Source organism: Zootoca vivipara, chromosome 14, assembly GCF_963506605.1.
Source record: "Zootoca vivipara chromosome 14, rZooViv1.1, whole genome shotgun sequence".
NCBI lineage: Eukaryota > Metazoa > Chordata > Lepidosauria > Squamata > Lacertidae > Zootoca > Zootoca vivipara.
Window position 1 is genome coordinate 49,952,912 of NC_083289.1, and position 25,882 is coordinate 49,978,793.

Genomic DNA, 25,882 nt, shown 5'->3' on the forward strand with positions numbered 1-25,882 from the left:
CTAAGCTTCTGAATCCAGCCCTTGGAACTCTGCCCAGGCCACACCCCTTAGGAGTCCTCCACACTCTCATTTGGTTTTTTGGCCTGGCCAGAATATCCCTGAACCACATACAGTTGTACCTCGGAGGTCGAACAGAATCTGTTACGGAAGTCCGTTCGACTTCCGAAACGTTCGGCTTCTAATTGGCTGCAGGAAGCTCCAGCAGCCAATCGGAAACCGTGGAAGCCCCGTCGGACATTTGACTTCCAAAAGAACATTCGAAAACTGGAACACTCACTTCCGGTTTTCAATCGGGAGCCAGAACGTTCGACTCCCAAGGCGTTCAGGAGGCAAGGTACGACTGTACTAAAGTGTCTTGTTTGCCTGAGCTCAGGAAGTTCTGACTCCGTTGGAACGTTTTGAGCTTTTCCCTGCAAAGATTTCTTTGTACTTCTGCAAACCTTGGGAATTCCCTGCAGCTTGCTGATCCCTCCCAGTCCCAGGTGGTGCCTTCCTGAGTTACAGAGGACTCCTATTCAGAGAACGGGTTTGCCTGCTAGAAGAATACTTAACAGTGATTTGACAATGCACACAGAAATGTTTCCCCCCCCCCTTCATTTTATTAGAAGCCTTTTTATATAAATAATTTAAAATGTACAAGTTTACACTCCCAGCAGTTGCCACCTCTCTTTAAAAGATGCAACATCCAAAGAAGAAAGCATTACATTCTATCACTGCATAGAGAAGTGCTGTTCAAGCAGAATCTTGAATGATCTGCAGGCTAGGGACAGGTGAAAGCTGTTTCCTGGTTCTGCTGGATCTCTCAGCGGCTTTTAGTACCTTGACCCTGGTATTATCTCTTGGACCGTCTAGAAGAGTTGGGTGTTGGGTGCACTGTTTTGCAATGGTTCTGCTCCTTCCTCCTGGGCTGTGTCCAGAAAGTGATGTTAGGGGGATGAGTGCTTGGATCCCTGGGCTCTCACCTGTGGGGTGCTTCGGGGCTCTGTCCCCCTTCCCATGCTTTTAAACATCTCTATGAAGCCGCTTGGAGAGATCACCAGGGAGTTGGGGCTGAGTATTCACCAATATGTAGATGATAACCAGCTCTACCTCTCTAAATAGGAACCATTGAAGGCAGTGAACGTCCTGTGCAAGTGTCTGGAGTATGGATGGCAGTCTTCAGATTGAGGTTGAATCCTGACAAGATGGGAAAACTGTTTCTGGGGGAAGGGGTGGGCAGGTGTGGGGGACTCCCTGGTTCTGAATGGGTTAACTGTGTCCCTGAAGGGCCAGGTGCGCAGCCTGGGGGTCATTTTGGACACTCAGCTGTCCATGAAGATGGTCAGTTCCGCATCCAAGTCGGCTGTCTACCAGCTCCATCTGGTATGCTGCCTGAGACCCTACCCGCCCATGCACTGACTCACCAGAGTGGTACATGCTCTGGTTATCTCCTGCTTGGGCTACTGCAATGTTCTCTACATGGGGCTGCCTTTGAAGGTGACTTGGAAACTACCACTATCGGCCCTGCTCTCTGGAGCTGATGGGGAGTTGGGAGTCGCACAAGATTAGAGGTCCATAGGCTGCTCTTTCTTTCAACAGTATACTGTACATTTCAAGGGGAGAGCCATAGGCAGTTCTTATGCTGCCCCCTATATGTGTGGAATTTCCACAATGGTGGGTGTCAGAACTGAGCCCACACGGGGTGGGTGGGTGGGTGGGTGTTAAGCCCACCAAGGATTTCTGCCTACATTCTTTGTACCATGTGGTCAAACTGTCCTCAGCTTTCCTCTCCAGGAAACAGTTTCAATTCTACCACCACCAACCTAATACAAGGGGGCACAATTCCTGATCCATAGCAGATCAGTCTCTCTAAAATGGCTTTAACTGAGATAGATCTGGGTTCAACCAACACACAATATATATATATATATATTGATTATTATTATTTTTTAAAAAAGGTTTTTCCTTTAGCACCAAGAACGGACTAGGAATAGCAATGTTTACGCTTCCTTGGAGTCTCCATTTCCTCCATAAGGAGTTCCTCACTTCCCATTTGCCTCTGCTTTCAACTGCAGCCATTGCAGCTGCCCCCTCAAAGTCCTCTCCTCCCTCAGATTTCTGCCTATTAATTCACATGTGACTGAGCTGGATCCATGCTTTCAAACGCAGCTTCAGTTAGTTTCATTCCTTCCCACGGGACCAAACCCAGACTATATCGCTGTTGGGGCACAGTTTTCATTCAAAAACATTACCTCTGCTCCCGCAATCCTGGCCTTTCCCCTGTTCTTCCAAGCCAGTCCCCAACCCAATCCCGTCTTGGGCCCGGAGCTGTCGCTCAAGAGTCCAACTGAGAAAAGTTGCCCCCACTACACTATCTTTGCTTCAGCCAATAGGAGAGAGGCTGGAGGCATTCTAAGCCATCTTCCAGAACCTCTTGGAACTTTCTGGAACATGCCGCCATTTTGTGCCCTCACGCGCATCCCCAAAAGCAGGAGGAAAAGGCTCACACAATGGGTTGAGTGCAAAGGCCGAGGAAACACGAAGAAGTGGGAGGGCTTGAGAAACCAACTTTCCAAGCATTTGAGCCTTCTCGAGGCAATAGCCAATTGAGGGGATTGGTGGCGACACCTCCATTTTCTCTCACGCCGGCCAGCCCATCTGATGTCCAGTTCTGTCCGCAGCAACTGAGCTGGAAGGTGGCGAGGAGGTCTTTCCTACAAAACCCACCATGGTTTCCACCCGCGAGACGTGCCCTATAGTTCGTCGTCGGAGATTATCAATACCCTCTTCTCAATGTTCTTGCTCTTCTTGATGTGTTGGCCATCGGCTTTGGGCTCCACGTGCCCGTTCTGCCCCAGCTCGCCAGCCTCTCGCATGGACTGCTGGGTGTACTGCTGGTACGCTGGGGAGAAGTTGTGAATGGCATCCTGGACAATGTCCTGGGGGCTCATGGTCTCCTTCAGGCCACTGGAGATGCTCTGCATCGGGGCAAGGTTTGCTGGGAGCAAGAAGAGGACACGGGAGAAGCGTAATCATGTAAACATGGCTACAACTAATCCAGAATGCAACAGCTAGACTGGTGACTGGGAGTGGCCACCAAGATCACATAACACTGGTCCTGAAAGTCCTGCATTGGGTCTCAGGACATTTCCGAGCACAATTCAAAGTGCTGGTGCTGACCTTTAAAGCCCTAAACAGCCTTGGCCTAGTAGACCTGAAGGAGCGTCTCCACCCCCATCGTCCAGCCCGGACACTGAGGTCCAGTGCTGAGGGCCTTCTGGCGGTTCCCTTGCTGTGAGAAGTGAGGTTACAGGGAACCAGGCAGAGGGCCTTCTCGGTGGTGGCACATGGCCTGTGGAACGTCCTCCCGTCAGATGTCACGGAAATAAACAACTATCTGACTTTCAGAAGACATCTGAAGGCAGCCCTGTTTAGGGAAGTTTGTAATGTTTGATGTTTTATCGTGTTTTTAATATCCTCTTGGGAGCTGCCCAGAGTGGCTGGGGAAACCCAGCCAGATGGGCGGGGTATAAATTATTTATTATTATTATTATTATTATTATTATTATTATTATTATTATTATTATTAGGAAATAAAGGGGAAACATACCAGGAACAAGCCAGACTGGATTGTTTAATTTAAAGGATTCTGACGAATCATCCACTTGCTTCCAACAATGTGCAAGGGAATGTGCTCTGCCGCTTGCTCACTAGGGTGAGTGAGGAGGGATATTAATATTTTAATATTTGATGAATTATTGTATTTTAATATTTTGTTGGGAGCCACCCAGAGGGGCTGGGGAAACACAGGCAGATGGCCGGGGTATTAATAATAATAATAATAATAATAATAATAATAATAATAATAATATTTAGAAAGAAGAGACTAAGAAAAGCCTTTTCAAAAAAGCAATTTCCTCAACCTGGTGCTCGCCAGACATTGTTGGACTACAACCCCCATCAACCCTGACCATTGGACCAAGATGAAGCTGGTGGGAGTTGGACATCTGGGGGCACCAGGTTGGGAAAAGCTACCAGAAAACAAACAGCAGTGCTATGTAGGTCCAGTCATTTTCTACTTTTTGGCCACCAGTAGTTCAAAAAGGCTCAAAACATGTTAAAATAAAAATTCTGCCCCAGTCTCCAGTTACTTTGGCCCTGTTGTTGCCTGTCCTTTCCACACATGTGGAAGAGACCGTACCTCCCTCACCATTTTATAGTAATGTAGGGCAGGAGTGCCAGCTTGGTGCCACGACCATGGGTGTCCAGGGTCGTGGGTGCCATGCAACGTTCATGGCCCTGGCACCTAAATGTATGGGTAATTTTGTGGGTGGTACGGCACCTAGGGCCCCAGGGAGTTGGCACCTATGCTAGGGGGAAATGACACCACGGTTCTGTCCGCTCAAAACACTGTTCTCCGAAAAAGACTGAATGCCTCCTAAGCGTCAGCTGCCGGAGAGCACCTCCTTAAAAGCACCAAGTGCTGTTCACCTTCAGATTCAAGACTTTTATTTGAATTTATTTATTGTACACTCAAAGCAGGGCTTCCCAAACTTGGGGCTCTAGCTGCTTTTGGACTACAACTCCCACCATCCCTAGCTATCAGAACTAGTGGTCAGGGATGATGGGAATTGTACTCCCAAAACAGCTGGAGGCCCAAGTTTGGGAAGCCCTGACTTAAAGCAGGGGCGTAGCCAGGATGAAAATCAGGGGGGGGCAAGGGGCGGGGAGCAAGGGGCGGGGCCAAGGGGCGGGGGCGGGGCCACATCGGAGCAGCCCGAAATCGGGCTGCTCCGACTCCCTCCTCCCCCTCCGCGATAGGAAGGGACGAGGGGGAGCCAGGATCAGCCCGAAATCGGGCTGCTCCGACTCCCTCCTCCCCCTCCGCGATAGGAACGGACGAGGGGGAGCCAGGATCAGCCCGAAATCGGGCTGCTCCGACTCCCTCCTCCCCCTCCGCGATAGGAAGGGACGAGGGGGAGCCAGGATCAGCCCGAAATCGGGCTGCTCCGACTCCCTCCTTCCCCTCCGCGATAGGAAGGGACGAGGGGGAGCCAGGATCAGCCCGAAATCGGGCTGCTCCGACTCCCTCCTCCCCCTCCGCGATCGGAAGGGACGAGGGGGAGCCAGGATCAGCCCGAAATCGGGCTGCTCCGATCCCCTCCTCCCCCTCTGCAATCGCTGGGGCAGGTGGAGGGAAAGCCCCAGAGCCGCGCAAAGCGGTTGCCTGGCTTTCCCTCCGCCCGCCCCACAGCCAGCCGGCTAGAAGGGACGTCTCCCTTCTCCCTTGCTGGCTGTGGGGCGGAGGGAGGGAAAGCCAGCCAAACGCTTTGCGCGGCTCTGGTGCTTTCCCGCCGCCCGCCCCACAGCCAGCCAGGGAGAAGGGAGACGGCACCGGGCGGGCAGTGGGGCAGGCTGGCCAGTGGCCCTGCTTCTATGGGGGGGCAATTGCTCCCTCCTGCCCCCCTGCCTACGCCCATGACTTAAAGCAACCTTGTTCACCCTGGTGCTGTCCAGATGTTGTAAGGCTGTATCAGCCCCAGTATGGGAGATGCGGCCCCAAACATCTGTATGGCACCAGGTGGCAGAAGGCTAGCTTCAGAGGAACACAACCTTGTTCAGAACACTCACATGTCGCACTTTCCTTCTTCTCCCTGTACACCTGGCAGGTGAAAGCGTATCGGAGGGCGATGGCAGCAAACAGCATTTCGATGCAGATTATGAAGTTCTGGTAGCCAGCTGCTACCGTCCCGGCTCCCACCGTGTTCCCATCGATGATCTGAACCTCTGGGATCACCCCGCATTTCTCCAGGATAGCCAGCAACATCCCTGTGCAAAGGGAATATTTGTAAATTTATCACCAACCCAAGCATTAGGTGGCTTGTCAGGTCCTGTTGGCGCATGTGGGTTTCCCACAGGTCCATGGAGCAGTTCTGCACGTCACCAGGATCTTGTGAGGTACATCATTTTGCCACCAGGGTTTTAGCCAGAGATGTGCTCAGGCTCCCTTGCGCCCTTGGCGAGGAGCTGTATTGCTGCCTCCCCCCTCATCCCTTGCACCTGCCTTAAAACCCTTGACAGCTACTCTCAGTCAGTGTAGATTTGCTTTTCTATTATTTGATTGTATTATTTAATTTGTGTACCGCTTAATTCTTCTTCTTCTTCTTCTTCTTCTTTGGCGATCACTCATATCCGAGTAAGATTGTCTTCCATAAACACAGTTTTAACAAGACACATCACCTGGGAAGACAGGCAAACTAATGGTGTACTGGAAGAAGCAAAGATCACCAGTGTCAAAGCAATTATTCTCCAACATCAACTTCGTTGGACTGGTCATGTTGTGTGGGTGCCTGGTTATCGTCTTCCAAAGCAACTGCTCTATTCCGAACTTAGCAATGGAAAGCGTAATGCTGGTGGTCAACAAGAGGTTTAAAGACTCTCTCAAGGCAAATCTTTAAAAATGTAGTATAAACACCGACAACTGGGAAACACTGGCCTGCGAGCGCTCCAGTTGGAGAACAGCCTTTACCAAAAGTGTCGTGGACTTTGAAGATGCTCGAACTCAGGACGAAAGGGAGAAATGTGCTAAGAGGAAGGCACGCTTGGCAAACCCTCACCGTGATCAACTCTCACCCGGAAACCTAGGTCTCCATTGTGGAAGGGCGTGTGGATCCACAGTCACTTACAGACTCACTGTTAAAACCATGTTTATGGAAGACAATCTTACTTGGCTACAAGGGATCACCAAAGAAATAATATATGGAAAATATCTCTAAGCGGTGTACAAAACAGAAGCAACAACAGACAGCTTAAACAAAATATTACAGAAATATACATATTAAAATGTTACATTAATACAAAGTTACATATAAATATAAATCAATATCAATTCATTTTCCTTCTGACCTAACTCACTTTAAGGCAGCTCCCTATATTTCTTCAAGTATTTAACGGAGGCATCCGCAGATGGGGTGAACAATGAATTAGTCTCTCACCATTTTGTATGTGGGCAGGTGGGTGGGTAAATTTTTCCAGGTGTTGCAAGCAGTGCCAGAGAGCCCAGTCGAGCCTCAGCCTGTCTGTCCCCACATTCATTCATTCATTCATTCATTTATTCATTCATTCATTCATTCAATATACTGCCCTTCATCAAGAGATCCCAGGGCAGTTCACAGAATAAAGTACAAGATAAAACACAAGTAATTAATTAAATCAAAACAACAAAACAACAATAGCCCCCTAGGGACAATGAACAACCTGGCTTCCCCCCTCCCCTTCACAGCTCCATTGCCCTCTCACTTTAGCAGGACAAATTCCCTGGAACCAGATTGGTGCAATGCTGGTCCCTGTTGCCACCGGTGCTACAGTCAAACCTCGGTTCCCGAACGGCTCCATTTTCGAACGTTTCGGCTTCTGGACGCCAAAAACCAGGAAGCAAATGTTCCGGTTTTCAAACGTTTTTCAGAAGCCGAACGTCCAACACGGCTTCCGCTTGAGTGCAAGAAGCTCTTGCAACCAATCAGAAGCTAGGCCTCAGTTGTCGAATGTTTCGGAAGCTGAGTGGGCGTCTGAAACGAATTCGAAAACCAATGTTTGACTGTACTTTAATAGTGGCAGACACCTCCATGTTACATGGCACAAATACGCCTCCTCCTCCTCCCTTTTTGGGGCAGGGAGCTGGCATGATATTCATGCCCCTTTGGGCCTGATCCCATGGCAAGGGCCAACCTTTGCCAGGTATGTCCTTGGCTTTAGCTGCCAAGTCTCAAAAGCCTTTGTTCCTATTCCACCCCTTCCTCCAAAGAGCTCGCTCGAGAAACTTCATGGCCAAGGGGGGATTCGAACCCTGACCTGCTGGGTCCCAGCCCAAACCCTCTTAACATTTACACGCCGCTGGCTCTCCCCCAGATCCTGCTCAGTCGGAAGAGAGGAGATGCTGCCAGTCAAGAAGACGGGAAGACCGAAACCTACCTTGCCAAAAAGAGAGAAAGATGACTGCCTTGATGGTGAGGAATTTAAGGACCGGCTCAAAGGGTCGCAGGAGCTCCATGGTGGCGAAATAGAAGAGGAAGAGAGCATAGAGCGCCAGGCTGACGGAGAAGTTGTAGATAATGGTGATGTAGAGGTAGCCATTGTGAATGCTGGGAAGCACAAAACACACACGGAGGTACCAAGCGTCAGACAATCCTTGCATTTAGATCCCTCTCCTTTCTCCAAGGCACTTCAGGGACTGTGCTTGTTTCCATCCTGTGTCTTATTTAACCCCCTCAACAATTTAAGATGATCTTGACAAGCTGGAACATGTGCACAGGAGAGCGACCAAGATGATCCAGGGTCTAGAAACCAAGCCTGATGAGGAGCAGTTGAGGGAATTGGGAAGAGACGACATATTATAGCCATCTTGATTTTTTAAAGGGCTGTCGCATGGAATATGGATTCATGCTATAAAGAGATTCAAGCTGCTGTTGCACCTTTTGTCCACAATCACTATTCATTGTGGATGCAGTGGAGAAAGCCACATGGCTTTGTGAAATGTAATCACATCACAACCATTTGCATTCCACTCTTGCAGCAGTTTAGCAGCTTTTAATCATTAAATTTTTTCGGTGGGTCAGCCAAGGAAAAATGGTTTGTTGCTTAATTTTTTTCAAGAAATGGGTTGGTTTCGAGCTGCTTTATTTTTGTGTATTTCAAATGCCTTTTACCCTTTTCCAGAAAACTGCCCTGAGCTTTTCCTCTTCCAAAGGCGTTCTGGATCCGGCCTGCGGACAGTCCGGGAATCGCCGCGTGGATTGCCAGCATGTGCGTTCCCTCTCCCTCCCTCTCCCTCACACGGCGGCAGCGCCTCATCCCTCCCTCCTCCTGGCTTCTCCCCGCCCTGCCTAGAGGAGGAAGGGGGCTGGGCTTTGTTGGCTCCAGCAGCAGCAGTGCTTGAGCGACCGCCATTTTAAGCAGCCCCTCTCTGGAGACCTTTTGTGTGCCGCTCATCGTCCCCCCTCTGCCACCACCACCAGGTAAGCAGCCACCGGGGCTCGTGCATCCTCCTCCCCCCCCCAAAAAAAATAGTCCGCCCCCCCCACAAGGTCTGAGGGACAGTGGACCAGCCCCCTGCTCAAGAAGTTTGCTGACCCCTGCTAAACCATCCCAAACCATAAAAACCGCACGCCCTTGCCCCGCACCCTCCCTTCTCCTCACTTGAAGTCGCCGTCGTTGTATTTCCCAAAGGCTTGCAGGATGATGGTGATGATCGCCATCAGAGGCTTCACAATGCAGAATTGCAGCGTTGCCTGGAGAGTTTGAACAAGCAGAGATAGAGCACAGGGAAAATGTGTTACAGTCACACACTTCCTACCACCAGAGGAAACTCGTGTGCATTTAACTTGTGTGCATTTATCTTTACGCGCGTGGCAAATTAAAATAAAATAAAATAAAAAGGGGGGAGGGGCAGGCATTCGGGGTAAAGGAACCTTTGGGCAATCCCACCCACCACTGAACCCAGTGTGTTTTGACTATAAATTATGGCTTTAGGTGCTATCCCCAGAACATAACCCCAGCTTAAATTGAGAGCTGCCTGTATATAACTCTGAACACTCGCATAGACCCATGGAACCAGATGTTCCTGAGCCACTGCATTCGTATCTGAAGCAAAATGAATCCAAACAGTAAAGACGAGACCTCAAGCATTTTGGTCCCTGGAGCCCTTTAGTTTATGCGGTTTTCCCTCCCAAAGGCGATCTGCCAAGCTTTGGAATACCAGTAATCCACGTTATTGAGATAAAAAGCCTCCCCAAAGCTGGCAATCATGGTCTGGGCCGCGATCAAAAGATGAGAAACTGGTTTACTGTTATTCAAGTCTCAAACTGATTGCACGTATAAATTCAAAAGAGACAATGGGAGGAATGAATCATTTGTTCAGTTATCAATGAGATCTCAGAAGTTAATTTTGTCCAGAACCTTTTTACCTTGGGGCAGTCCCACCATATATGCCTGTAGGTCCCAGTATCCTGGCATTATTGTTTCTATTTATTGTCCACCCTTTCTCTTAAAGTTCCCTTAAATTTCCCCCCTAAGTATTATGTGTGGGGTTGTTGTTTTTTGGGGTTATTTGCACATCTGTATAAACAAGAACAACCACCATGCTTGCATATAGCTTTCAAGAGAGGATAAATGCTTTCTGTCTAAAGTAAATCATTAAAATCCTTGCTACAAGATTAGGCAAGGCTGTTCTTTTTTTCACTCTTTCTCACTCTCTCTCTCTGTGCATTTGCCACAAGAGACTAACGCAGCTAGCTCCCTGGAAGGTACAGTCAAACCTTGGTTCCTGAACGCCTCCGTTTTGGAACGTTTTGGCTCCCGAACCGCAGAAACCCAGAAGTAACTGCTCTGGTTTTCGAATTATTTTCTGAAGCCAAACGGCTTCCGAGCTGGGTTCTTCATTTCTTTTCATTGTCTTTGCAGCCAGGCCATTGATCCTCGGTTTTTGAACTTTTTGGAAGCCATGCGGTCTTCCAGAATGGGTTAAAAGTTTGAAAACCGAGGTTCCACTGTATTATTTTCATCAGAGATGAAAAATGTCCACCTGCAGCTATAGGCAGTGCCTCTCCTGTGAGCCTCACCTGCTTGCAGAATCTGAGGAATCCAATCGAATAGGACATCCCCTGTAAACAGCACGTTCCATAGAGGCAGCTAGACCTAGGAAAAGATAAGACAAGCCCCCATCAATTCAGGCTAGGGGCTCCAAGGGTTCGCTGCAGGGGGACACTGTTAACTAATGAGGAGCAGTGGATATTTCCATATTAGCAGCCTAATACGGCAACTTACACAATGGGTTTCCCTCTGATTTCAGCCATGATGGTGCTCTCGCCTCCGAGGTACTCAAAGCAAAGGCTCAAAAAGCTGTAGATTACGAAGGCTGAAACAGAGAATGAGAGAATGGCAACAGTTAAAAACAGTCCACCCTACAATTCATTTATATTTATTTACCACTGTTCATGAAAAGCATATTAGAGTGGTTTGCAACAGCCGTACATAAAGCCACACAATAAAAACCATATAAAAAGTTAGAGATCAGCTAACTTATCATGGAAAGACGTATTTTTAATTGTCTGCATAAGCCTGACAGAATAGGAACGTTTTCAGGAGGGGTTTAAAAGATGAAACGAAAGCCGCCCCTCTGAAATTCTATAGGCAGACTGAAGACTGTGAAACTCATGGGCAATGCAAAAAAAATATATTAAAAAATAAGTCAGCGTGGCCTGCAACAAGATGTTGCAGCGTGAGGTCTTCCCCGTTTAGCATTCCAGTTGCTGCATACCCTCTCAGAGCCTCGCCACTTACCAAGCAAACTCAGTCCTCATTGGACTGGTTTTGGAATTTCTCCCTTTCCCTGCTCCCCTCCCCCCCACACACACACCAAAAAAGAGGTTTTGACTCTGCTAAAACTTGCAAGGTCCCCACCCCATTTCTTGGTTTCCTTAGTTGCTGCTGCTGCATCAAAGAGCTGAAACACATCTTGGCGACGACACTGGTACTAGCCAGTTGATGCCGTCCACAATTGACTTTTGTTGGGAGCTTCCAGGAAAGAAAATTCATGTTGAGAGAAAGGAGGATTTGCAGAGTTCAGCCCTGGAGAGGAAGTGGTGTGCTTTGCACTGAAGACGATAAGGGTGCCTGCCAACGCTCTAGATGTGCCCGTCCTCACCCACCGTGTTTCTGAGCCACATGCAGAACGTCTTGTGCAATTCACCACAGAAGTGTTTCTCAGAACAGAAGTGAACTCCTTGCTCCTGAACTTTATTGCAAAAGAAACCCAGCCGTTTCAACATGTGCAGGCCGCTCGGGATCGAACAGCGCTGCACGCCCTTTTTTGCCGTATGCGGTGGGCAACGGCGCAAAATCAGCCTGTCGCAGAATGAAGCCTCGATCTGCCCATGTTCTTAGGCCGAATCGCAAAACCCGGCTCACCTGCCCTGCCCTGTGGAACGCCCTCCCAGCAGATGTCAAGGCAATAAGCAACTGTTTTACTTTGAGTTACAGGTAGGTAGCCGTGTTGGTCTGAGTCGAAGCAAAATAAAAAAATTCCTTCAGTAGCACCTTAAAGACCAACTAAGTTTTTATTTTGGTATGAGCTTTCGTGTGCATGCACACTTCGTCAGATACACTGTTGTGTGCATATACACTTCGTCAGTGTATCTGACGAAGTGTGCATGCACACGAAAGCTCATAGCAAAATAAAAACTTAGTTGGTCTTTAAGGTGCTACTGAAGGAATTTTTTTATTTTGTTTTACTTTGAAAAGACAACTGTTTCGGGAAGTTTTTAGTGTTTGATACTATATTGTTTTTAATATTCAGTTTTTAATATTTAGTTGGAAGCCACCCAGAGTGGCTGGGGAACCCCAGCCACATGGGCGGGGTATAAATAATATATTATTATTATTATTATTATTATTATTATTATTATTATTATTATTACCTTCGTAGCAGTCACGCACAGAGTCGAAATAAACGTAGTACTGGTGGCTGCCTATCATCAAAAGGCTGAGCCACGAGTCGAAGGCGTAGATGGGCACGATGAATAGGATACGGATGATGTAGCGCTGCTCGTTGGGGATGGTGTAGCTTTTCAGGTGCAAGAAGATCTGGAAGGAAAGAAACGGGCAAGGCTGTAGGAAGCAGGACATCTACTCCAGAGAAACACAAGCAGGCATAGGCAAACTCGGCCCTCCAGATGTTTTGGAACTACAATTCCCATCACCCCTGACCACTGGTCCTGTTAGCTAAGGATCATGGGAGTTGTAGTCCCAAAAACATCTGGAGGGCCGGATTTGCCTATGCCTGCAAGAGAGCAAGCTTCTCCCATCCTCAGCCATCAGCCACACCATCAGAGACCGATGGGAGTTGAGAGTCTGCAACCTCCAGAGGCATCCCTGGTTTGGACAACACAGAGCTAGACACACCTATCATCCGAATTGGCAAAAGGCCATTTCCAATTTTATTTTGTTAATCAGCCCTGTCTTTGGAACATGAGGACTAGAAGCTTGTTCTAAGCGCAAGCCTACAGCTCATTGGAATGCAATGCACTTGCAGGGCATGGAGAAGGTCCAAGGTTCAACCTCTGGCATCTCTGAGCAGAGCTGGGAGAGACCCTTGCCATAACCCCGGAAAGCTGCTGCCAGTCAGTGTAAGCAATATTGAGCTCCATGGACCAGGGGCCTGACTCAGAGTCAGGCAGCTTCCTTTGTTCCTAGGAATCATGCTTGGAAGATCAGGAGCAGCCCATTGAAATTGCTGCGGCACCTTCCAAAAAACTTAACACAAAGATGTGTAGCTGTTAAGTGGTGTTTATTAAAAAGGGCCATTTGGTGCCCTCCTGACAATGCTTGCCCCCAACTTGTGTCTTCCCTTGGCATGCTGGGAGTTGTAGTCCAACATCATCCAGAGGGCATGAAGTTGGGGAAGGTGAACAACTGTAAAAAGCCCTGTTATATTATTATTACTTTTCCCCAGTAAATTTTATCTGTGCTGTTGACATTTACACAAATGTAAACAGCACAGATAATAATAATAATAATAATAATAATAATAATAATAATAATAATAAAATACATACATTTCTTAAAAAATTGTTTAGGGGTACTCTCGTTTTGACTCAAGAAAACCACCATTTTATAGTTCAAATCGGGAAAAACAAACACAGCAAATGGGAGAAAAGTACAAAGATTCACAAAATGTTTAGGGGTATGCGTTCCCCCCGTACCACTCCACACCCCGGGGGAAAACACTGCATACAAGACAATTGTTAAAAGCTAATTAAATGTTTTTATTACCAGTATTTTAATAACACAGCACTATTTAAAAGCCTGTTCTTAAAAAAACCAGTCCGTTCCCAAAGGAATAAAATGGTATTCACCTGCCGGCAGAAGGACAACTAGGAGGGAGCCAGACTATCTTATTTGGGAGGGAGTTCCAAAGTTGTTTGGGAGCAGCCACTAAGAAGGTCCTCTCCCCTATCTCCACCAAGCATGCCCTTATGGGTGGCAGGACTGAGAAAAGGGCCTCCCCTAAAGATCTTGGAGCCCGAGGCACGTCCCTATGGGAGAATACCGTCTTTCTGAGAGCCTGGACCTGCAGCTTCTCCCAACTCACCTGGTGGCAAGTGATGACGAGGGCAGCCCACACAAAGAGGCCAGAGATCACCTTGGCTGCCGAAGTTGTCAGGAAGAGATGCTGGCTGTCTTGGGAGTGGTTCTGGTCGGCCCTCAGCTGGGAGCCATCGCCTACGACCAAGGGGCCGGAGCCCACTGCCGACGGGAGGAAATTCAAGGGGAGCGTGGCAGGAGACATGCTGCCGGGGGGAGAAGACTCGCTGGCAAGCGTTGCGTTGTTCATCTGGCAGAGACGAGAGGGAGCAAAGGTGAGCTATCGGGAGATAAAAAGGTAACCTACGACACCTCTGCAGGAGGCACGGGGGAGAATCCGTGAACAGAGGGCTTTGTGTTTGCTCTCAGCTCTTAGCAATGACAGCTTTTATTGCACCCTCTTATTGTCCAAGGTCAGAATGGGAGACATGGCAGAGTTTATACGCAGCTTCGTTAAACAAATCCTTGCCTGGAGCACACCTTTAGTTGAAAGGTATTCAGACTGAGACTTGGTATAAAACAAGAAAGCTTGCATTTATTACAGGAAGTACATTCTTGAAAGGGACACGGGTGGCGCTGTGGTCTAAACCACAGAGCCTAGGGCTTGCCGATCCGAAGGTCGGCAATTTGAATCCCCACAACGGGGTGAGCTCCCGTTACTCAGTCCCTGCTCCTGCCAACCTAGTAGTTCAAAAGCACGTCAAAGTGCAAGTAGATAAATGGGTAGCACTCCGGTGGGAAGGTAAACGGCATTTCCGTGCGCTGCTCTGGTTCATCAGAAGCATCTTAGTCATGCTGCCCACATGACCCAGAAGCCTTCTGCGGACAAACGCCGGCTCCCTTGGCCAGTAAAGCAAGATGAGCGCCGCAACCCCAGAGTCATTCGCGACTGAACCTAACGGTCAGGGATACCTTTACCTTTACATTCTTGATAGGAATCAGAGAATCGTAGCGTCGGAAGGGACCCTGAGGGTCATTTAATCCAACCCCCTGCAATGCAGGAATCTCAATGAAAGCATCCATGATAGTTGGCCATCCAACCTCTGCTTAAAAACCTCCAAGGAAGGGGAGTCCATCACCTTCTGATGAGTCCATTCCACTGTCAAACTGCTCTTAACCTCAGAACATTTCCCCTGATGTTTGGTTGGAATCTCCTTTCTTATCATTTGAATCCGTTGGTTTGGGTTCTATCTTCTGGAGCAGCAGAGAAGAAGCTTGCTGCATCTTCCATGTGGAAGCCCTTTAGTCCTTCATGTCACCTCTCTTTTCTTCTCCAGGCTAAACATACCCAGCTCCCTCAATTGTTCCACATAAGGCTTGGGTTTCCAGACCCTTTATCATCCTGGTTGCCCTCCTCTGCACACCTTTCCAGCTCAGCAATAGCCTCAGAACTCAGCAATATCCACAGAACTGGACGCAATACTCTAGCTGGGGTCTAAAATGCTACCTAACCATCTAGTTGGAGAAACAAAGAAGCCATGCTTGTTCTGTTCTCAGAAGATAGTTCCAATATGATCTCTTGCCTCAAGGTCCAGAGAAAGTTAAGTGATGAGCAGAAGACGTTGTAAAGCTGAATGCAACCTAAGATTTATCACACTAAACATCAAAAAGACAAAGAGAAGTCAGCATAGAATCACAGGGATGGCCTGGGAAGCTGAAGGTTTCACACAGCCCTGCAACTGCAACAACAACAACAACAACAACAACAACTTATATCCTGCCCATCTGGCTGGGTTTTCCCAGCCACTCTGGGCAGCTCCCAACAGAGTATTAAAAGCACAATAAAACGTCAAACATTAAAAGCTTCCCTAAACAGGGCTGCCTTCAGATGTCTTCTAAAAGTCAGATAGTTGTTTTATCTCCTTGACATCTGGTGGGAGGGTGTTCCACAGGGCGGGCGCCTGGTTCCCTGTAACCTCACTTCTCGCAGGGAGGGAACCGCCAGAAGGCCCTCGGAGCTGGACCTCAGTGTCCGGCCATGCAAACCCCTCTCAGCAAGCTGAGTTGCCCCCAAACTTCCAGCAGCAATCTTGCAAGGTACAGTAGCTAAGCTGCATGTGTGCACGTGTGTGTGTGTGTGTGTGTGTGTGTGTGTGTGTGTGAGAGAGAGAGAGAGAGAGAGAGAGAGAGAGAGAGAGAGAGAGAGAGAGAGAGAGAGATGCCAGGTTACCCTGTGAACTTTCTGATCAAGCAGAGATTAGAACCTGCTTCTTCCTGGTCTCTGCCCAACACTCTCCACCACTAAACCACACAGATTCTATTTTGCAATTCCACATGGAGAAGTCATTTTCCTAGAAGTCACAGCTTGCTTGTTTAAGAACACAAACACACAATCAGAAATGGGGAACCTGGGCCTCCCCAGATGTTGCTGGATGCTTAGCTGCCCTCAGCCCCAGCCAGCAGGGTCAAAGGTCAGGGCTGAGGGGACCTGTCCTCCAAAAACATCAGGACCTCCAAAGGTTTCCCATCCCCAATTTGGTTTAATACACAAATGTCCAGCCCTTCAGACAATGGTTCTCTTTTTCCCTGTACCACACTTTGAGAATAAAAATTTGCTCGCGCCACGCCATTTTTTAAATTGATTGGAAATACATTGGAAAACAAAAAGAATCAACTGCTAGCAGTGCTTGGTATACAATACAGAACACGACTACTTTATAATATGATCAGGGATATCCAGAAAGTACAAAACAACGCAGCGACTTAAGAACAGGAATCATTCTCAAAATATAATTATAAATGAGTCGTCCCTAGCATTCTGTTCCAACTGTGATTCTGGTGCGGAGTGCCTTCCATTAGCTTCGGCTGGTGGCCCCATTGTGCCCCTACCTGGACAGGTAGCCTAACCTCTGCTGTCTATGCTCCAGGTTAGATTACTGCAATGCGTTATACGTAGGGCTGCCTCTGAAGACGGTTCGGAAACTTCAGCTGGTGCAGATTTCAGCAGCCAGCTTGCTCACCGGGGCAAGACAGTTTGAGCATATTAAGGTTAAAAAAAGGTAAAGGACCCCTGGACGGTTAAGTCCAGGCAAAGGCGACTATGGGGTTGCGGCGCTCGTCTCGCTTTCAGGCCAAGGGAGCTGGTGTTTGTCCACAGCCAGCTTCCCGGGTCATGTGGCCAACATGACTAAACCGCTTCTGGCGCAATGGGACACCGTGACAGAAACCAGAGCGCATGGGAACGCCGTTTACTTTCCCGCCGCAGCAGTGCCTATTTATCTACTTGCGCTAGCCTAGCATGCTTTCGAACTGCTACGTTGGCAGGAGCTGGGTCAGAGCAATGGGAGCTCACTCCGTCGCGCAGATTCAAACCGCCAACCTCCCGATCGGCGAGCCCAAGAGGCTCAGTGGTTTAGACCACAGCGCCACCCGCGTCCGTTTTCAGCATCTTACACTGACCCTAGCCCAACTGCACTGGCTGCCAATTAGTTTCTGGGCCCAATTCAAAGTTCTGGTTTTGTCCTATAAAGCCTTAAACAGCTCAGGGCTGTCACACCTCTCCCTGTATGAACCTACCTGGACCTTGTGATCATCCTCTGAGGCCCCTTTTCATGTGTCTCCTCCATGAGAGGTCCAGAGGGTGACAGATGCGAGAACCGACCCATTCTGCAGTGGCTCCCTGCAGGTACAATGCTCTCCCCCAAGGAGGTTCATCTGGTTCCTTCATTATATGCCTTCAGGTGCCAGGCCTTTGGCTGATTAACATCTTACAGTATACCTCTTTTAAATGTGTTTGTGGAAAGGGGTTTATTGGCTTGTGTGTGTTCTTGTTTTTATTATGTACTTTGTCTTTTGATATTTTTTTTAATTGCTTTATTGAACTTTTTTTAAAAAACCGTAACACAAAATCAAAACCATCCATAACAAATAAACATCAAGTAATTGTCAGTATCTGTTACACTTTATCACGGTCTTCTTCTGAGTTCCATTGACTTCCCGCCAATTCCCTCTAATTTTAAATGTATATTTATCTTGTGCACTATTTGTCTCTGTTTGAGATAATTACTTAACCAAGATGTTACATCTTCCTAAACCTATCTGGTGTACAACAGAAGCTATTCAAGAGCTGCCACAGATTTCACGGTATTGCAATCTTTGTCTTTTTATATTGTATGTGTTATGTTGTGAACTGTCCCGATATCTATGGGTGAAGGGCGGTATACAAATTAATTAATAAAATAAACAAATAGATGGACCATTGGGTCTGACTCAGCAAATTACGGCACCATATGTTCCCAAACCCTCTGTTTCTAAACAGGAAACTCGGTTATTCAGCAGTTTTGCAGGCATGATTGCATCTCCTTCTAACCACCGGTTGAAGTGACTCTCGCTTCTTTGCTTTTAGATAAAGCAAGATTTTCAACTCTTGTTTCTCTGGCTTCGCTTTCTTCACTAGCCCCATAGATTGCAGAAATTCTCCCGAGGGCGACAACCAACATCCGTCGCAGAATTCTTTAAAAAGCAGGGCTTTCTTGGCTGACGGCTTTGCACCTTTCCCCGTTCTTGGTGGTCTTCCTGTTATAGTTTGCTAAATCCAAACCGCCCAGAAGACAATGATTTTTTTTTGCCAGCAGAAGCAACAGAGCCAGCATTTCTCTGGCATCTCGTTCCCAGCATCAAACTAATAATACATGTGTATTTTTAGGTGGTGAACGACACAGTTCCATCTTTAGATGTCATTCCTTACATTTATCAAGGCTTCTATTTTGGGACTCCTTTAAAGAAGAAACACACCAACGTTTCCGATAACCACAACAAGTCTCCAAGAGCCCCGCTGGCTAGGGCTGATGGGACTTGTAGTCCAAAACATCTGGAAGGTTCCAGGTTCGGAGAAGGTTGTCCTATAGCAATAGAGGGCAGCCTGCGGGCCAGATCCGGCCTTCAGCAAACGTATACAGTGGTACCTCGGTTTAAGTACACCAGGGGTTCCCAACAAAATTTTCTCGAGGAGCCTTCATCGAGCCGCTATTGTGACAAGGACCCCCATTAATTCCTAATCCTAAAATTAAAAAGTGAAAGCCAAATTAAGAGTCTTTTTATATTTTATATTTATACGTTTTTTACAGTTCTTCCTCTTCATCTGTAGACCTTTGTCGTTTTAACGAACCACTTTTTAACCAACGGTCCTTTTTTAACTATGCGAACTGTAGCTTCCGCGAAAAACAACGCTTTGTTTACAAACACTACTGTTTTGCAAAGAGGCAGCTCGCGCCAGGGAGGAGGGAGGGGAATGGAGAAGACAGGGTACCTGCGCAGTAGCGCACAAATGAAGCCAACGCGCGCAAAGCATCTTGGGGAGGTGAGCGTTAGTAGAATGTGCGCGCTGCCTCTTTGCAAAACAGTAGTGTTTGTAAAGCGCCACCTAACGGCATACAGCAGAACTACTGCCTCTATCTAATTCTAGTTTTGCGCTAGACTCTGCTCATGCAGGAAGCAGCCCAAACAAAAAAATCTGTTATCATACGAAATATATTTAATATATTTTTTATTCTAATAGCATCTTGCGGACCCCTCTGGCATAGCTCGCGGACCCCTGGGGGTCCCCGGACCACCTGTTGGGAACCACTGAAGTACACAATTGGTTCTGGAAGTCTGTACTTAACCTGAAGCATACTTAACCTGAAGCGAACTTTCCCATTGAAAGTAATGGAAAGTGGATTAATCCGTTCCAGACGGGTCCGCGGAGTACTTAAACTGAAAGTACTCAAACCGAAGCGTACTTAAACCGAGGTATGACTGTATTCAAGCCACAATAAAGCTCATGTATTTACTTCTGAAGAATAAGAAGCAAATCAACCACAATGCAGTTTTCAAATAACTACGGGATGGGGAACCTGTAGCCATCCAAATGTTGTTGGACCAAATCTCTCCATCGCCCCAACCTGGGCCAGGCTGAAAGGAACCGTTGAGATTTGGAGTTCCTCACTCCCAGTGCAATTTTATTGCTGCTTTGCTCCCAATAATGAATCCAACGGTCAGGAAGGCCGTTTCTGCACGTGCTGGAGAGCAGGGTGGATTTGATTTAAATCAATTTGATTTAAATCACGATTTAAATCACTAGTCAGTAAGATTTTATTTAAATCGTATTTTTAACAGAAAGGCATTCCTGCTAGTATAATTGATGAATAGCCTTTGGACTATAATGTAACTTAAACAGAAAACAATCTTTAGAAAGATTTTTTCCTCCAAAAGCATTTTATTTTAAAAATCTTAATTAAATTTTAAAAATCTGATTTAAATAAAAAAAATCCGATTTACATTAAAAAAAAATCTGATTTTTATTTTATTTTTTAATCATTGATGTTTATCCACACTGTAGAAGGAATGAGCGGTATCAGTGAATCGTTTATCAACAGATCCTGCTGCAGAAACTGAGCGCAGGAGAGGCTGTGGAGCAGATCTCGCAGCAAAATGTGCGCGAGAACATTGGGCCGGCACAGAAGTCCGTTTAGCAGCATGTAAACAGGGCAGGGTGTGGACATTTTCAGACGCTCCAACTGTTCCTGCTTATCAGGAGTGGCGCCTCTTTTCTGGCCCTGCTCTCTATTTATGCCTCTTGGTTCTGCCTCCTTGTGAGAAGCAAGAACGTAGCAAGCTGCTTAAAGGAGTCTGCCCCAAAGATGGAAAGGTCTGGAGGTTGGGGTGGAAAAGTCCCCTTTTCCCCATAATTTCCCCCCCCTTGGACCAGAGAGTTGGAAAGGACCATGAAGCTCATCTAGTCCAACACTGTGCAATGCATGAATCTTTTGTCCAAGGTGGGACTTGCACCCATGACCCTTGAGCTCTCATGCTCTACCAATGGAGCTATCTCATCCACACTACTTAAGATGGTACCAGATGTCTGTCACCTTTGTGACTCTTAAAGGTAAAGGGACCCCTGACCATTAAGTCCAGTCGCGGACGACTCTGGGGTTGCGGCGCTCATCTTGCTTTACTGGCCAAGGGAGCCGGCGTTTGTCCGCTGGAGGCTTCTGGGTCATGTGGGCAGCATGACTAAGCTGCTTCTGGCGAACCAGAGCAGCGCACGGAAATGCCATTCACCTTCCCACCAGAGTGGTACCTATTTATCTACTTGCACTTTGACGTGCTTTTGAACTGCTAGGTTGGCAGGAGCAGGGACTAAGCAACGGGAGCTCACCCCGTCAAGGGGATTCGAACCGCCGACCTTCTGATCAGCAAGCCCAGAGGCTCAGTGGTTTAGACCACAGCGCCACCTGCGTCCCTTGCGACTCTTATATAAATGTAATTGACCATGCGTGGGGGTTTGGAGGGATAATCAGATAAGCTGATTAAAAAATAAATAAATCGAACTGATCAATTAAAGTCTGCAGTACCAATAACAATTTGGACAGCCAATCATTTAAAGAGCCCACCCAATTCATTCCTAGATTGTAGGTGGGCCTGTAACCATTCAATTCCTCCCAGATTACCTGATCATTGAAGATCCATCCCTATAGTTTTGCAAGATCAGACAATGCCAGCTATTTCCTAAGCATTTGTTGTGATTTAATTCTGGGAAGGTCAGATGAAACTGTACGAAACAAATGCTACCCCAGTGGATTTTGCGATGCTTCCAGTTCATTTTGCCATCACTTTCCTTATTGCAATTAAGGAGCAGGATTGTTGCCCAAGATGAATTTCCTGGTATGTGATTGATACCCACATGAAAATTGCAGCGGCCCAGGAGCACCCTGAGTTAAGGCTGCTTTTTAAGCAAAATTTAGTATGGCAGCGCCCACACTTTGGGACTCCCAGCCTATTGACATCAGCCAGGTGCCATTTCAATGCCTGCTAAAACTTTTTTTTTTTTTGCAAGTCTAACCAGGTATGTGGAACATTCATGTGTGTTTTAATCCGTTTTGGGTTTATCGTGATTCTAATTATTTTTTTCTAAACAGTTGTTCTTATCTGTTTTTATCAAAATTCTATTGTTTCGTTCTTTTTGCAAACCGCTTTGATCAGGTTTTATTGGAATCAAGCGGTATATAAATTTTATGAAAGAAACAAACACTGACCTCTCAAAACGGGTGATTCTTAGATTCAGAAAGAAGCTCGAACTTCATAAACCACTTATTCTCTCCCCCCCTTCTCTCTCTCTCTCTCTCTCTCTCACACACACACACACACACACACACACAAACACACACACGTGTAACACAGTTAACACACTCTGCGAACAAACATGCCCTAAGCTTTCCGCCTCATCCATTAAAGGTTGCCCACACCAATCAACATGAGCTTTCGGTCATTAATTCACCAATTAAACTGATCAAACCTCGCACCCGTAACAGGGTAAGACTCCCATTCAGGCTCCTCTGGAGATCATCAACGTGCATTAATATTTCCCTGTTCACACCACTGAGCAATAGGAAAAACCATCCTGATATTTCCAGCAACTGCTTCCACCCCATCAGACCCACACTTCTGCTACCTTCTCAGGTGAGCCTCCCTCCCACTTCCCTCTGCAACACACGTGCGACTCACCCCAGTGTTTTACGCCCTTGCAGGAGAAGAGCTTCAGATATCTTCAGCCGAGGAACACACCAGCATCTAAAAATACTCCTCTTCGTGCTCTCAGAAGAACGGGGAGGCGGGGAGAACACTGGGCAGAGGAATTCGGGATGCAGACGAGCAGCCCCAACTGCTGGGGGGGGGCTGGGTGGTCCCACAGGACAGCGGCTCAGAGCTCAGCACCAGGGACACCTGCATCTAAAGGAGGAGAGGGGCAGAAGATGCAGGCATGAGCAAAGGATCAGTCCCCCCCCCCCCCGGGATCCTGGTTGGCAGAGGAACCGGGGCAAAGTCCAGCAAGTAAACATTAACTGGGCTGCAAAGATAGTCACTAGGCTGGTGTCATGGGAAAGGAAGCAGCTTTGGGAACAGCGCTTGCCTGCTTTGTTTCCAATGCCAAACTTCTTCCTTATCCACTCTGCACACCAGTCTTGGAAAGGGAAGGGCCACAATCCAGCGTTCACCTGCTTGTGTGCCCGGGGCCCCAGGTCTCCACCCTGGGCATCTTAAGGGAGGGCTGAGAGGAGCTCCCCCCTGGAACCCTTGAGAGTCACTGCCAGTCAGAGCCGGCAATACTGAAGGAGCATCTCCACCCCCATCATTCAGCCCGGACACTGAGGTCCAGCTCCAAGGCGGTTCCCTCACTGCAAGAAGTGAGGTTACAGGGAACCAGACAGAGGGCCTTCTTGGTGGTGGCGCCTGCCCTGTGGAACACCCTCCCATCCAATGTCAAGGAAATAAATCTGACTTTTAGAAGACATCTGAAGGCAGCCCTGTTATGGACATTTTTAATGTTTGGTGAATGGATTTATTATTACGGCCACAGACCAGTTCCGGCTCACTTAGAACATCAGGAAAATCATAAAACACTATCGGGATTGCAATTGGGTATAACAGGGACAATACAGATATAGCAGCAGTTTAAAAGATGTAAGTTAAATCTTAATCACTAAAATATAGCCTAAATTTGTCATTTAAAACCTTAATCATTTTTGGTAGTACAGCCTGTTCCCTAGGTTTTATGGCTGTCACACAGAATTTGGCCACTCTTAGCGTGATCTCTGGATCCTTGTCCTCTACCAGGAGTTTTAGACACTGAAGTTCGGACCCATTTGGAGTTTTTTGTATAACAGGGGTGATAAATACCGAAACATTTGATATTTTATCGTGTTTCTAATATTCTGTGGGGAGCCGCCCAGAGTGGCTGGGGAGGCCCAGCCAGACGGACGGGGTATAAGTAATAAATTATTATTATAATTTTTATGAGCCACCTTTTCTTGGGGGTTCCCCAGCCGGTTCCTCCCACCATTCCTCTGCCTCCAATCAGTCCAGGACAGATAACCCCACTGAATCTTGACAGAGTGATCTGAAGATTGGTGTATTTCCTATTTAGAGTCTAGCAATTAAAAAGCCGCAGTCCCGATTCAATGCACACTATTTGCTGGTACTCCCAGCGTGAAATACATCCTGGGCCCATATAATAAGAACAGCAATCTGCATTACCATATAAAGACAGAGCTCTATACATCATCTGTCTAATGTACATTAAGTCCTGGAAGTTTTGGACTACAACTCCCATCAGCCACTGCCAGCATTGAAAATGGTCATGGGAAGATGGAAGTTGTGGTCCAAAATATATGCGGGAGGCTGGATTGTAGGAACAGTTGGAATAACTTTACGTCATAAGATTTATACACTGCTTGGTTGTCAAAAAATGAAACAAAAAAACTCAGCGGTTTACAAAAAAAAGATGAGACAAAATTTTCAACGAGGAAAGTTAACAACAATGTAAGACTTTCGCAAAAGTTAGAATAACAATAGACTTATGGTGCTGGAGGAGACTCTTGAGAGTCCCATGGACTGCAAGAAGATCAAACCTATCCATTCTGAAGGAAATCAGCCCTGAGTGCTCCCTGGAAGGACAGATCGTGAAGCTGAGGCTCCAAGACTTTGGCCACCTCATGAGAAGAGAAGACTCCCTGGAAAAGACCCTGATGTTGGGAAAGATTGAGGGCACTAGGAGAAGGGGACGACAGAGGACGAGATGGTTGGACAGTGTTCTCGAAGCTACGAACATGAGTTTGACCAAACTGCGGGAGGCAGTGGAAGACAGGAGTGCCTGGCATGCTATGGTCCATGGGGTCACGAAGAGTCGGACACGACTAAACGACTAAACAACCACAAAGACAGATAAAAAACTCGCACCAGCTTTCTAAACATCTGGGTAGGCTGGTCGAAACAGAAATGTTTTTTGCAGGCGCCAAAAAGAGGACTGTGAAGGCATCTGCTTGGTGTCAATATGGGATGCTGCTTAGACCAGTTCTCCGGAAGAGGAAAAATGCCTTCTGCTGATCCTGTTCTCTACCAGTCTGAACCGCAACCCAGAGACACTGGGCCTCGCATGGTCTTTCCACCGCATCCATGCCACCGAGAAGCACACAGGAAGCTGCCAGACTAGGTGTCGGCAACCTGCGGGCCATGGGCCAGAAGCGGCCTGCGGAGGCTGTTTAACCAGCCCATGAGCCGCCCCAGAACCAAGCCACCTGCTTGGCGAGTCCCTGTGCTGCTAACCGGGGCGGGGACTCGCCTGAGCAGCGTCGGAAATCGCGTCTGTGCATGTACTCACGCGCGCTCGCTATCCGGCCCAGGGGGACTGATCCGGCCCAGGCAAGGTAAACCTTGCTGACCACTGTGCCAGACCATTTGCCCATCCAGCTCAGTATTGTCTATAACAAGGGATGTCGAACCAGTCAATCGCGATCGACAGGTCAGTCCCCTGATGTCCACTGTCGATTGTGGTCAGTTGTGTGCTTCTTTATGACTGCTAGGTCCCTTATAATCGCTGGCTGGAAGAAGTCTCGGCCCCCCCCCTACTTTTTTTTTTAAGCGGTGTTAGCTGGTGTTTCCCTAAAAAGCTCAACCACTCTGACCTCCCCCCCCCAGAAAAGCTCAACAACTTTGGTTCTCCCCCCCCCCCAAAAAAATGGGTAGATTACTGCCAGTTGGTTTATACTGGGATTAGTCTCGAGGACAGGGGTTGGCAACCTGCGGCCCACGGGGGGTTGTTTAAACGGCCCACAAGCCGCCTCCAAACTGAGCTGCCCGCTCGGTGAGTCCCCGCACGCTGCGTTAAACCGGCACAGCGCAGAGCGGGCGCCCGCTTCCGCAGCGCTGGAAATCGCATCTGCACAGACGCGATCTAGCCCACGGAGCGATCCCCGCGGGAGTGAACCGGCCCAGGCGAGGTAAACCT

General features: G+C 47.8%; 1 protein-coding gene across 5 annotated transcripts in view; it reads right to left on the reverse strand.

Moving 5' to 3' along the window:
- Window positions 1–1,440: 1,440 nt before the first annotated feature.
- Window positions 1,441–25,882, reverse strand: part of TMEM184A (transmembrane protein 184A) — a 36,459-nt gene continuing 12,017 nt past the window's right edge. For 3 of the 5 annotated variants that reach the window (XM_035131446.2, XM_035131448.2, XM_035131447.2), the window contains exons 2-10: window positions 22,603–22,827; window positions 14,126–14,368; window positions 12,453–12,618; window positions 10,801–10,891; window positions 10,596–10,671; window positions 9,175–9,266; window positions 7,951–8,120; window positions 5,611–5,808; window positions 1,441–2,977 (exon numbers count right to left, since the gene is read on the reverse strand). In XM_035131446.2, coding sequence (XP_034987337.1) covers window positions 2,733–2,977; window positions 5,611–5,808; window positions 7,951–8,120; window positions 9,175–9,266; window positions 10,596–10,671; window positions 10,801–10,891; window positions 12,453–12,618; window positions 14,126–14,368 — 1,281 coding nt within the window. In that variant the 5' untranslated portion in view covers window positions 22,603–22,827 and the 3' untranslated portion in view covers window positions 1,441–2,732. Of the gene's footprint in view, window positions 2,978–5,610; window positions 5,809–7,950; window positions 8,121–9,174; window positions 9,267–10,595; window positions 10,672–10,800; window positions 10,892–12,452; window positions 12,619–14,125; window positions 14,369–22,602; window positions 25,462–25,882 lie in introns of those variants that run through there. The other 2 variants (XM_060282495.1, XM_060282494.1) reach the window with 2 other exon arrangements.